Source organism: Artibeus jamaicensis, unplaced genomic scaffold (assembly GCF_021234435.1).
Source record: "Artibeus jamaicensis isolate MK-2021 breed Jamaican fruit bat unplaced genomic scaffold, CSHL_Jam_final contig_1998, whole genome shotgun sequence".
NCBI classification, from domain to species: Eukaryota; Metazoa; Chordata; class Mammalia; order Chiroptera; family Phyllostomidae; genus Artibeus; species Artibeus jamaicensis.
In genome coordinates this window covers 1,695,711-1,708,261 of record NW_026521407.1, presented here as the reverse complement: position 1 = coordinate 1,708,261, position 12,551 = coordinate 1,695,711, and the positions used below count along the sequence as shown (strand labels likewise).

At 55.5% G+C, this 12,551-nt stretch overlaps 1 protein-coding gene across 1 annotated transcript; it reads right to left on the bottom strand.

The window, feature by feature from the left end:
• Positions 1-700: 700 nt before the first annotated feature.
• TBX21 (T-box transcription factor 21) lies at positions 701-12,551 on the bottom strand. The gene is made up of 6 exons (XM_037150013.2): positions 11,848-12,551; positions 3,709-3,863; positions 3,219-3,340; positions 2,523-2,681; positions 2,311-2,372; positions 701-2,065 (listed from the first exon to the last, which is right to left on the bottom strand). The coding sequence occupies exons 1-6, from the start codon at positions 12,339-12,341 to the stop codon at positions 1,447-1,449; spliced, it is 1,611 nt and encodes a 536-aa protein (XP_037005908.2). The 5' UTR covers positions 12,342-12,551; the 3' UTR covers positions 701-1,446.

The window sequence follows — 12,551 nt, the reverse complement described above, 5'->3', positions numbered from 1 at the left end:
GGGAGACTTTATTGCTGCTTTTATACTTTTCTGCATTGCTTAAATTCCTTAAAAAGAACCATGTATCAGACTCGTCTCAGCAGCATATATACATATATATATAGAGAGAGAGACAGACAGACAGAGCTGGAGAATGATAGTAGTGACAATGACCCCAGTTTACACACTTGTCAGGCGGTGCTCTAAACCTTTTACAGCTGTTAGGTTGAACCATATGAAATCGCCAGTTTTTGGCTTACAAAATTTGGCTGTTCTCGACTTACAAAAACAGCAGTGTCCTGTGGTCCAATTGACATTTACTCCTTTAACCCCTGAACAACCCTAATACGAAGATGGGGAACCAAAGTTGCTACAAATGCAAAGAGAGACCAAGGCCATCCTTCCCCTCAGAGCCCCAGCGCCCACCCCCCACCCCGTCCTCTGGCCTTGCCCTCGCACAGGCCAGGACGCACACACAGCCAGTGGAAGGCTTCTCTGTCCCAAGAAGCCTTAGGAGGCGGCTCACACCATTGCCCTGAACACCAAAGGGAGGAAGGACACACATTCTTGCTCTAACGCAGTGCAACCCCTGAAGGAAGTCACTCCGGTCTTCCAGGGGGTACAGGTTCTTCAGAAGTTCTGTTCCGGAGCCTGAAGAACAACTTTGCTGCCCCTGTAGTTCCCAGCGGAGTCCCTCAGTCCCCCGCCCGGGCACCAGAGCAGCATACACTTTGCCAGTTTCATGTTTATTTTCAGAAAGTGATGAAGACAAAGAAATATATCCAGACACCATTCTCTGTACAATAAATAGCCACCCCATTCCAAAAATAAAAAAGGAAACGAGCGCGCGCACGTCACCCACCCTCCCCAGGACCTTGCTTCTGAGACATGCACCGTGCCCCCACCCCAGCCCCTCCCTCGGACCTGGCTGTCTCTGAGCGGCTGGGGCCAGGCCAGCTGCCCAAAGTCACCTGGGTCCTCCCCCTAACCTCTGCTAGCTCACTCTTACAAAATCCGTGTATCTTTATTTTCACATCAGGGATTCACACACATGCAAACAGAAACGCTGCAAGTTCCTCTGCAGAGGAAGAGAACCGGGCCTCCACTTCCCCACCGAACCCCGCACCCACCCCTCGCAACAGAGGGGGCGCCTTTGTGTCCGAGACCTTCTAGTTCTGTTTTCTCTTCTCCAGCTGGGAACCCGCAGCCAGAAGCAGCACCAGGTACATGACTGTAGTTAGGGCACAGGCAAGGGAGGGAACATGCCTTTCAGGTTTCACCATGGGCCAGGAAGCAGCCAGTGAAGCCCGGAATCCTTTTGGGCCCCCTCTTTCTCCGTCAGCTACAAAAAGAGAAGGGCCAGAGGGAGCTGGGTACTGCTCGGTCCTGAGTCTGTCTGTTGTCTGTGTTAGGTGATGTCCTCTAGCCTAACAATGCTGTTTCTGTTCCTTTCCCAGGGTCACCTGCTCAGTTGGGAAAATAGTTATAAAACTGGCTTTCAGTGTCCTTATCGAAGGGAGAAGGGGCCCCAGCAGGGGAGGAGCTGTCGCCACTGGAAGGATAGGGGGACACGCGCCTCCTCTTAGAGTCTCCTTCGCCCAGTCCCGAGTCCCCAGACTCTGGCCGGATGGGGGTGATCTCAGTCCACAGCGAGGCGGAGCCCTGGTCCTCTAGCCCCCGCGCCTCTGAAGCACCAGGACCAGGTTCCATGGGCAGAGTCCGCATGGGGCGGAACCAGCTGGCTGGACCCATCTTGGGAGGGTACTGGGGGGCCACAGGCCAGCCAGCTCCAGGCGCCAGGACCTCCTGGCCTCTGTAGTAGGACATGGTGGGCCCAGGGGCCGAGGGCAGGAATGCAGGCTTCATGCTGACTGCTCGAAGCTCGGCCTCGTAGCTGTGGTCCCGGGGGGCCCCTAGCCAGTAAGGCTGGGGAACCACATCCTTGGCTTGGCCAGGAAGGTCGGGGTAGAAACGGTTGGGAACGGGATACTGGTTGGGTAGGAGTGGAGAGTAGTGGTCTCCCCCAAGCAATTGACAGTTGGGTCCAGGCGGAGAGGGGACACTGGTGTCGACAGATGCATACATGCTAAAAAAATGGGAGGCAAGAAGACAGGGTTCGAGAGCGGTACCGGCCGCCGATGAGCCTGCCTGTTGCACGTTCCGCCTTAGACCCTTCTTCCCTGGCCCACCCGCTCTCTAGCACCCACCCCAGCCTCTCCCAGCCTCAGGGCAGAGAGGGAGATGTGCTGAGCGCACCTGGGGTCCCACCCAGTCTCAGGAGGCGCCAAGAGGAGGCCTCTGCAAAGGTGGGTTGAAACCAATAGCACTTACGATTCAAAGTTCTCCCGGAATCCTTTGGCGAAAGGGTTATTATCTATTTTCAGCTGAGTAATCTAGAGAGGGGGGAAAACAGTGTCCTGAGTCCTGAGTGTGGGGCTAGGAAACCTCCAAAATCTCTCCCAAGGGAGAAGGCTGGGACCCCACTCTCCCCGTCCTTCCCCTCCCAGGCTCAGGCCACGCCCGGCTGCCAGGGCAGCCCTCACCTCGGCATTCTGGTAGGCCGTCACGGCAATGAACTGGGTTTCTTGGAAAGTAAAGATGTGCGTGTTGGGAGCGTTGCAGGCCACCTCTGGCTCTCCATCGGTCACCTCTACGATGTGCAGCCGGGGCTGGTACTTATGGAGGGACTGGAGTACAATCATCTGAGAGAGAGTGGGAAGGTGGTGAGGGTGGGGAGGAGGAGCCCCCCAATCTGAGGTCGCTGTGTCCAATCCCTTGCTCTGCCACCATGTAACTTCTCCCAGGACTTCCAACCCCAGTCCCCAGCTCCCCGGAGGCACCAATTCTACCCTCTCACCCCATTTCCTGTCCCCAGGTGTCCACTGTGACTGAGGTATCAGCACAAACAGGGCTGTTCAGGGCAACCACTGAACAAACAGGGCTGTTCAGGGCAGTCACAGGTGCCCACTCTACGCCCAGCATGGCACCCAAGTGAGAGCAGCTGGGGGTTTGGTGGAGGAAGCCCCCGACTGGCTTGGCCTGTGTCGGCCTGAATGTGGCGCCGTCTGCCTAAGATTCAGCTTCTTCCAATCTCATCTTCCCCTCAAGGTGGATGGGGAGAAAATAGAGTTGGAGAGGAAGAAACGTGACTCCCAGGAAACAGTATCAGCCTGCAGGACACCCCTGCGGCCTCCGGACCAGGCCTGGGTGCGGGGTTAGCCCTTGTGGGGGCGTCCCACCTGAGTCGCATTGTTGGAGGCCCCTTTGTTGTTTGTGAGCTTTAGTTTCCCGAACGACACTTCCTGGCGCATCCAGTGGGCTCCAGTGTTGGGGGAATCTGGGTGGACGTACATGCGGTTTCCTGTGGACAGTTAACCTGTTTGGCACGCGGCCCCCGGGCCAGACCCACAAGTGATGTGGGCCTCCTTTGCCTGTTCTGAAAGGGATGTCAAAAAGGACGCAGGGGAACGACCGGACGAGGCGGGGCAAAGGGAGGTGTGGGCAGAGGACAGAGGAGAAGGCAGGCCAGAGCAAATAAGAAAAGAGATGACAAATAGAACGGAAGCGAGAAGTGGGAGGAGCTGAGGTGGGTGGGATAGGATGGCATCCAGAGTGATGGGGACTTAAATCCTAGGTGGCGTGTGCAGGGGTATGGGGGTTCCCTCTGGATCCACCAGGGGGCGCCCAGTCTTGGAGAAAGAGTGTCCACTCTCCCGAAGGGGCGCATACCTGGCATGCTGCCCTCCGCCTTTCCGCACTGCACCCACTTGCCGCTCTGATACCGCCAGTGGTGCTGGTCCACCAAGACCACATCCACGAACATCCGGTAATGGCTGGTGGGCTCCAGCCCCGCCACGGTAAATGACAGGAATGGAAACATCCGTCTGGGGAGAACAAAGAGACCAAGCAATATCCATCAGCCGCAGTCCCTCGGACAGCCGCGTGCAAAGGCCGTCAGCGGTGTACTGGAGTCGACCTGCGTTCCTCCTGAGAGTCGACTGAAAATGTTCAGAAAGTTTGCCAGCCATTTGTTAAACAGCCATAATTAAAAATTAAGTTATATAGCCCTGGCTGGTGTGGTTTCGTGGACTGAGCACCGGGTTGCAAACTCAACGGTTGCAGGTTCGATTCCCAGTCAGGGCACATGCCTGGGTTGCGGGCCAGGTCCCCATCGAGGGGCGTGCAAGAGGCAACTGATCAATGTATTTCTTGCACATCAATGTTTCTCTCCCTCTTCCTCCCTCCCCTCTCTCTCTAAAAAGAAATAAGTATAATTTTTAAATAAAAAATTAAATTATATAAACTCACAAAGAAATACATAAACCAAGACAATAAGAACTCAAAACCATCACTTCCCAGATCTTTTACCACATTCTCCTATTATCTCCGCTGTTGAGGTTGTTTGCACCCATTCTCCGTGTGTGTGAACATACTAGATGTGTGCAATACTCCACGGCTGTTCCCAGCTCCGAGTTGGGTAATACCACGTGGGTAGCTTAAACTCAGGCACCGTAGGAGTACTTATATCATGGAAATCAGCAAACACTATGAATCTGAGCTTCGGAAAATGTTTTCCTTCCATCCCTGGCTGGTTTGGCTCCGTGGACTGAGCACCGGCCTGAGAACTGAAAGGTCGCTGTTTCGGTTCCCAGTCAGGGCACAGGCCTGGGTTGGGGGCCAGGTCCCCAGTGGGGGGGGGCTTGCAAGAGGCAACTGGTCGATAGATGTTTCTCTCCCTCTCTTTCTCCCTCCTTTCTGCTCTCTCTAAAAATAAATAAATAAAATCTTTAAAAAATATTTTTAAAAAGAAAATGTTTTTCTTTCAGAGAGTCAGTTGCTAGACATTAGTTGCACACCATGATCTGTAAAGTTAGTTTGCTTCCTAGGGGGGACCAAAGCCCCACGCCAGTTTCTCACAGGCGATTCCTACCAGGTTCCCACGCCACAGCCCCCCCCCCCCCCGAGCCCTGATCTGGCCTCAGTCTGACACCCGTTCTGTCCACAGTGACTCTCGCAGCGCTAACACACTCCTGGCCTCGTGGCACTCAGCCACAGGCTCTCCCTGCCCCATCCTGCTGCGCCCGGTGTCTGTAGGATGGCCGGGGCCTCCAGAGACGTAGCTGAAGTCCTGGTGGACCTTTCCATCCACCTGGAAGAGGACTCTGCAGAGCACAGTGCTCACGCTTGGAGGTTCCCAGGGGAGGCAGAGGACGCTGGTGCTGGGATGCTGCACCACCGCGTGCACCAGAGTAATAAGTTCAGAGAAAGAAGCAGTGCCACACCACAACCATGTCCACCACCGCCACTGTCACCCCCATCCTTACAGCCATCGCATCATCACGATCGTTGCCATTCTCATCATTACCACCCAATCACCACCATCACTGCAGCACCAGCTTCACCAAAACCACAACCATCACTTCCATATCACCATCACAACAGTCTCTGGTCCACCACCACCACCATCACCATTGCCAACTCCATCACTATCGTCACTACAACCGGCACCTCAACCACCACCACTGCCATCAACTCCACTACCAACGTCACTACTGTTGTCCCCTCCACCATCACCGCCTTTACTACAACCACCACCTCCGCCAGCACCAGGGCCGTCATCACCTCCAACGGCTCACCCTTTCTCTTCTAGCACAGGCAGGAAGAACCGAGTTTTCAGAATTCAGAGTTACCCGCATCAGAATTATTTTCCATTCCCACACACTTCTCTCCTCCTACCAGAAGTTCCTGAGGACGGGAAGAGAGGCACTGGTCCGAGAATCAGGAAACCTGGGGAAAAGAGAGCCCAGGGCCCCAGGAACACTGCTGGGTGCTGCCTAGTCCTCAGAGGGTCCCACAGAAACACCCTCGATAACCCTGGGAGATCGATCTCCTGGGAGGCCATTATCACATTCCTGTCTTCCTCAGACTCTCCTGAGCTGAGATGAAGAGACTTATCCGTCTTATGACCTTGGCCAAGTTCATTGTCAGACCAAACCTCAGTTTCTTCTTCATCTGTTCTCTGACGGTTGTTAAGATGTTCAAAAGACGTGAAACTCAGCTCACCCTCTCTCCCATCCCACCCGGACCCCTCCTTCTTCCAGGCTGAGCTATCAAAGTCCTCTGGCCAGGCTGAAGGACCCTGAGCAGGAGTCCAGAGTTCCAGTTCCAGGCCCTAGGTCCCAGGGACTTGGCAGGCCAGTCAACTTGAGAAATCAAAGGTTAGGAATGAGCAATCAAGGGTGGGAGAGTATTTTTAACCCCTTCCTCCGGACTCATTCCACAACAGCGGTCGGGCCACCCGCATGTTTCCTACATGGTCACTGGTTCCTATCCAAGCTTGTGGGACTGAAGGGGGAGAAGAAAACATATTCACTGCATCTCTACTTATGCAGCAGCCAGTTCGCTGAGATATAAAATGCTGTTTCTGCCCTGGCTGGCGTAGCTCAGTGGATTGAGCGCGGGCCTGCGAACCAGAGTATCGCAGTTCGATTCCCAGTCAGGGCACATGCCTGGGTTGCAGGCCAGTTCCCGGCAGGGGACGCATGAGAGGCAACCACACATTGATGTTTCTCTCCCACTCTTTCTCCTTCCCTTCCCCTCTCTCGAAAAATAAATAAAGAAAATATTTAAAAAAAAATAAAATAAAATAAAACGCTGTTTCTGTCCTGGCTGGTGTGGCTCCAGGGGACTGAGTGCCAGGCTGCAAACCAAGGGGTCACTGGCTTGATTCCCACTCAGGGCATGTGTCTGGGTTGTAGGCCGGGTCCCCAGTGGGGAGCGTATGAGAGGCAACCACACATTGATGTTTCTCTCCCTCTCTTTCTCCCTCCCTTCCCCTCTCTAAAAAGAAATAAATAAAACCTTTAAAAACAAAAACCCTCAAAAAATGTTATTCCCAATTTTATACTTGAAGGAAAGGAGACTTGAAGAGGCCCAGTGGCAGCTCCCTGGTGGGAGAGCACAGCACAGGCCGCGGTCCCCACACCGTGGTCTCACTCCCCACTTGCAGTGGGAAATGCACACAGGAAGAGGACGGGCAAAGGGGAGAGGAGAAGGGAGGTCTCGATTTCACCCAAAAAGTCTAGAATCGCCACCAGCTGGAATCCCAAAATAGCCTCAGATTTACATGACACTTCGCTGGGAAGGGACAGGGAGCCAAGATGGGTCTGTGGTGCCAAACTGAGACCCCCGGAAAGACCAGTGACCATTGTGCCTTCAGAGGACAGGCTCCAAGACCCCGAACTCCTCTGATGCCCCTAAAGACCACCCTGCCTTGAAATACTTGCAGGGTCATCGGAACCCTTCCCCATCCCGGACACGTTCAACATACTCCAATTCACCACCATGAAGTGCGAATTTAAAAGGGGATGGTTTTTGTCAGGCATGTTGGCAAAGTGTTTCAAAATTGGTAATATCTCTGATGGGCCTGTGGGGAAACGCGTCCTCTCGTACACTGCTGGCAGGCGTGTGAATTGGTGGCACGTTTTGGGAGGGTTCTCAGCCATGCCTGTACCCATCAAAATGCAAAAAGTGTACTGTGTGATCAAGGGGTCTGCCCCCCGCCAACTCAGACCCACTTCACAGAAAGCAGACAGCCATTAGCAAATGGCCGAACAGAGAGCATAGCTGTTTTCGCCTGCCCTGAGAGAAATGAAGCCAGTCGGCCCAGATGGAAGCAGCCTTAAAGGTACAAATACTTCTGAAAGGTTTTTAACGTTCTTGGAATAGGGAACGTAGAGAAGGGAAAACCACAATGGCTGTGAGGCCAGCAATGGAGGGCTGTGTTGGACTGAGATTGTTGTATCAACCCCTAACTTCCCACAGACGTACACAGATGCAAATTGAGCTACTTAACAACAGACCTACCCAAAGTGATCTTAATTATAATAATCAACCAATCACACCCAAAAATGTGGGGATTGCCAGCAATTAATGTACACCCACACACACACACACACAGACACCAGCGTCTCTCTTCCTCTACGGAGAATGTCTAGCGTCAACTCTTACATGCTCGGCAACACATTCATAGCACAAACAGAGGGCCGCACAGAAACACAAAACAAGTCTGGGTGAGCACCACCAGGCACCCCAAGTCTCCACAAACACATGAACTTGACCATCAAAGTCTCCAGTTTGCCAGTCCCTCAGTTCATCCTCAATTCCCTGCTCCCAGCCCTGCCTGAGCTGCCTGGGCCTGACTCTGAACCTGGAAGCATCGCCTGCCCCCCACCCTATTCCTGCCCCTGGAGGAGGGCAAGCCTTGTGTCACTGGCCCGCACTCGGGGGTGGGAGGGAGAGGAAGGATCTGGGAGCAAGTGAGTCAGCTCAACGCAAAAGGCGGTGGGCCTGTGGGTGAGCCTGGGCTGGAAGGATTTTTCGAAAAGGAAGAAGGCCGTGGGTGATGTGGCGGTGACTGGCAGGTCACTGGAACCCACGGAGGGACAGACCGTCCTGCCAAAGCAGGGGACGGAAAGGTTGCTACTCTCTGAGCCCAATTCTCGCCCTTCAGAAGCCAGCAGCAGAAGAAAATGGCCTCCCACTTCCTAGAGAAGGGGTGATGCTGGGCTGGTGGCGCTGGATTGGGGTGGTGGGTCCCCTGTCCCTTCCACCCCACCATGGGCACCTGAGGCCTCATCCACCGGGAGGCGTTAAAGAAAGTGGGGAGGGGCCGCTGTCCTCTTCCAACAGGGAGCCCGCGGCGTCCGAGGCAGTCCTTGTAGATGGACCAAAGCCGGAGGATTATAGAAAACACACACACACACGCACACGCTTATGGAAAATTAGGGAAAGTGAACGCTCTTCAGGCACTCCTTTTTCAGGATTGTTAATGGCACTATGGTTATTTTTTAAAAAGTCGTTTTTAGAGGTGCATAAAGAAATATTTCAGGATGCCATGGCACGGCGTCTAAGGTTTACCCACTGACTCTCGACATCAGCACTGACACCATTACTGACCGGAGGGGCAGGAGCGGAGTGCGTGAGGGGGAGGAAGAGACGAGACTGGACGGGCTGACAACTGCCAAAGCTGGGTCTGCGGGGGGGGGGGGGGGGCATTGCGTTTCCCTCCTCACTGTTATACACTCCATTGGCCCCGTCAGGGACACCCACCCCTGTGCAGTTGAAAATCTACCTACGGCCTTTGACTCCCCCAAAACTTAAGGACAAATAGCCTACTGCTTGCTGACCAGTAATTGAAGCTGAACAGATAACACCAATTATCTATGAACACATACATACTGTATCCTTATAATAGAGTAAACTGGGAAAAGAAAATGTTACCAGCCCTGGATGGTATGGATCAATGGATTGAGCACAGGCTGCAAACCAAAAGGTCGCCGGTTCGATTCCCAGTCAGGGCACATGCCTGGGTTGTGGGCCAGGTCCCCAGTGGGGGCCATGTGAGAGGCAACCACACACTGATGTTTCTCTCCCTTTCTTTCCCTCCCTCTAAAAATAAATAAATAAAACCTTTTGAAAAATAAATGTATCATAGTTTGAAAAAAAGAAAATGTTACTAAGATAATCATAAGGATGAGTTAATGCATTTATGGTATTTATTTAAAAAATAGGCTCACAAGTGGACACGCTCAATTCAAACCTGTATTGTTCGAGGGTCCATTGTACTGGAATTTTTTATAATAAAAAAAAGTGTGGCCGGAGGGAGGTGGGGTGGGGACTGGGTGGAAGTGGGCAAAGGGGAAAATGTGGGCACTACTGTAATAGGGTATAAAATAAAAAATGAAAAGTGTATGGATCTAAATAGGAGACAACAAAATTTGTCGAGAGAGAATTATTCAGCAGGAACCTGAAGGAAAGAAGGAGGCCGCAGGGGCAGAGGTGGGGGCCCACACTCAGACAGACAGCCCCCCTGAGACACCTCCCTGAACAGCCCGGGCAGACTGGCCTGGCGCCCGTCGGGCCCCTGCAGTTGTGGCTGGTGCTCCGTCCACCCCGCCTCTGGAGACTGGAGGGGCCAGGGCCTGGCAGCGGCTGTGGGAAGACCTAGGCCAGGCCCCAGGGTGCAAAGGCTTCCCGACCACACAACAGGGCGGAGGCCCAAGTTCGGGTCTCTGTGTGACCGAATGTAAGCCACCTACTACCCCTGCGCCTCAGTGCCCTCAGCTGTATAACGGGGGACCGCTTGACCTACCTAGCGCACAGAGAAATAATGGAAGTGAAAGCATTCTGAACGCATCAAGGCCTTGGGACGCTGTGGGTACTGTTTTTACTCCGGCCACGGGAGAAACCCGGGCAGAAACCATCTGGGCTCCGGTGCCAGTTCTGCCAGTGCCAGGTGTGCTGTGTCAACTTAGAAGAGTCTCTTACCATCTCTGGGCCTGTTTCCTTGTCTGCGCGGGGAGGGGACTGGACGAGATCTTTTGGGTCCCCTCCAATTCAGACACAACGGGACTAGAGGCCTGGGCTTTGCCAGGGTGTGCCCAGAATGGTCGGGAGAGAAGAGAGGAATTACCAGAAGGCTTAGGAGACGAAGGTTGTGCCGTCGAAGAACATGCCAACTTTCCTGGGCCCGTCCCGGGGAAAGAGGGACAGCTCGGTGACTTGAGCCAATTGTGGCTGGCGGACAGGTCCCTCAGCCCCAGGCCACCCACAGAAATCATCAGGAGGGAGAAATGTTCCAGCAACACTCAGACTGAACGGCACTCCCAGGCCCAGGGTAGCCTCTCCACCCTTATGCCCCAAGCCCCATACTTGGTTTACACTCTTGAACACTTCCCAGGCCCGCTGGTGACACAGCCCCTCCACAGACAGGCCCTTGCTGGTCCTCTGCCCACACAGGCCTCCTGAGCAAGGTGGGTGCTCACTCTCACAGCCAGACACAGGCAGGGGCCGTCGGCATCTTGCTTACTAAACAAATACCACACAAGTCGTGAGTTTCTCTTTCTTTCCCCACTCAGGAGGCTTGCTCTCTCCGGAAGCAGCACCCTCAACCCAAAACCCTACCACTCGTGCACTGAGCCCAGGGGGACCTAAGCCATGGGTTCTGCAGGCTGGACCAGTGAGTATGTGGACAGGCTCTCAGGGGACAGACCTCAAAGGGTACAGACCATGGGATGGCCTGCCAGCTGGGACCACAGGTTAGCCTCACCCGCTTGGGCCCAGGGGCACTTGGGCCCAGGGGCATTTGGGCGGTCCTGCTGAAGCCTGTTCCTGGAAGGGATCTATGCCCCCTGCATACTCTACCAACCCCCAAACCACACACACACACACACACACACACACACACACACACACACCAGACATATGATCTCAAAGTACTACCGGAAAGGAAACTTGGCGACTGTGTCTCCATGTCACCAAATCCTGGCCTTACCACCCCTCCCAAAGCTGACATGCGAACAGCAGCAGTAAAGCAGCTGGGAGAGGTGGGCACCAGGGGCCCTGGCAGTTGAGGGCTGGGGTAGTGCCGGCTCCCCTGCAAGTCTCCACGCTCTCCCTCCATCTCCCCACACGCCAGGGCGTCGACCCACAGCACTAGCTCCCCCTCTGCTCACTTGGACCTCGACTCAGGCCGAGAGCAGGGCGCACACCGATTCTTGGTGAACCCTAAACACCATTTCCCTGAACCGAGGTCACATCGCACCCACTCTCATCCGCCTCCCTTTAGTTCTGCTGGCTGGTGTGACCTCCTGGGACTAAACAACCCTCAGAACTTTTCATTACCAGCCGCTCTCCATGCCTCAGGAGCCTAAACTAAAACAGCGGGGGGCATGGAGGAACTAGCAACGTCTAGACAGAAAAAGAGAGAGATAAGGAAAAAAAAAACAAAAACCACGCATCCGAGTTCCGGGAGGGCGGGCGGGACGGCGGCGAGCCGGTAGGCGCCGTGGCGCGCGCTTCACTTACCGTCCCTGCTTGGTGATGATCATCTCCGTCTGGTGCTGGTTGAACTTGGACCACAACAGGTGGTTGTTGAGCGCGACTCTCAGCTTCCCCGACACCTCCAGCCCGGCCGGCAGCGCATAGTCCTCGCGCTGCCCCGGGTAGAGCCCTGCGCGCGGGTCCGGGGCCGCATAGCCATCCCCGGGCTGGTGGTAGCCCTCGGCACCCGGCGTCGGCGGGAAGGGCTCTCCCGGCCCGGGGAAGCCGGCGGCCTGGGGCCGGGGCGGGTAGGTGTACGCTCCGAGGAAGCGACCCGGCGGGGCGGGCACCAGGGCGCCCCCGGCGTAGGGCGCCCCCAGGCTGGCGCCCGCGCGGCGCTCGGCCGCGTCCTGCGCGCCTGGCTCTGGGTAGAAGTAGCGGTTCTGCGGGTCGGCGCCCGGCGCCTGGCCCTCGTCGCTCGCCGGCATCGGCTCGGTGCCCGTCAGCATGTCTCCGCAGCCCGGCTCCACGATGCCCATACGGGGCGGGCGGGCACCTTCCCGCGGCCGTCGAGGGCCAGCCCCCTCCGCGCGGGGGCGGCCCAGAGGGGCTAGGGCTCGGGGGCGGGGGCCCCGGGGGCGGGGGCCCCACCGGAACCCGGGCTCGGACGCCTGGGTCCTGCGCCCGCGTTTGGCGGGCGCGCAGCAGCTCCTGGTCTCCCTCTCTAGCGGGCCACTGTCACTAGCGTC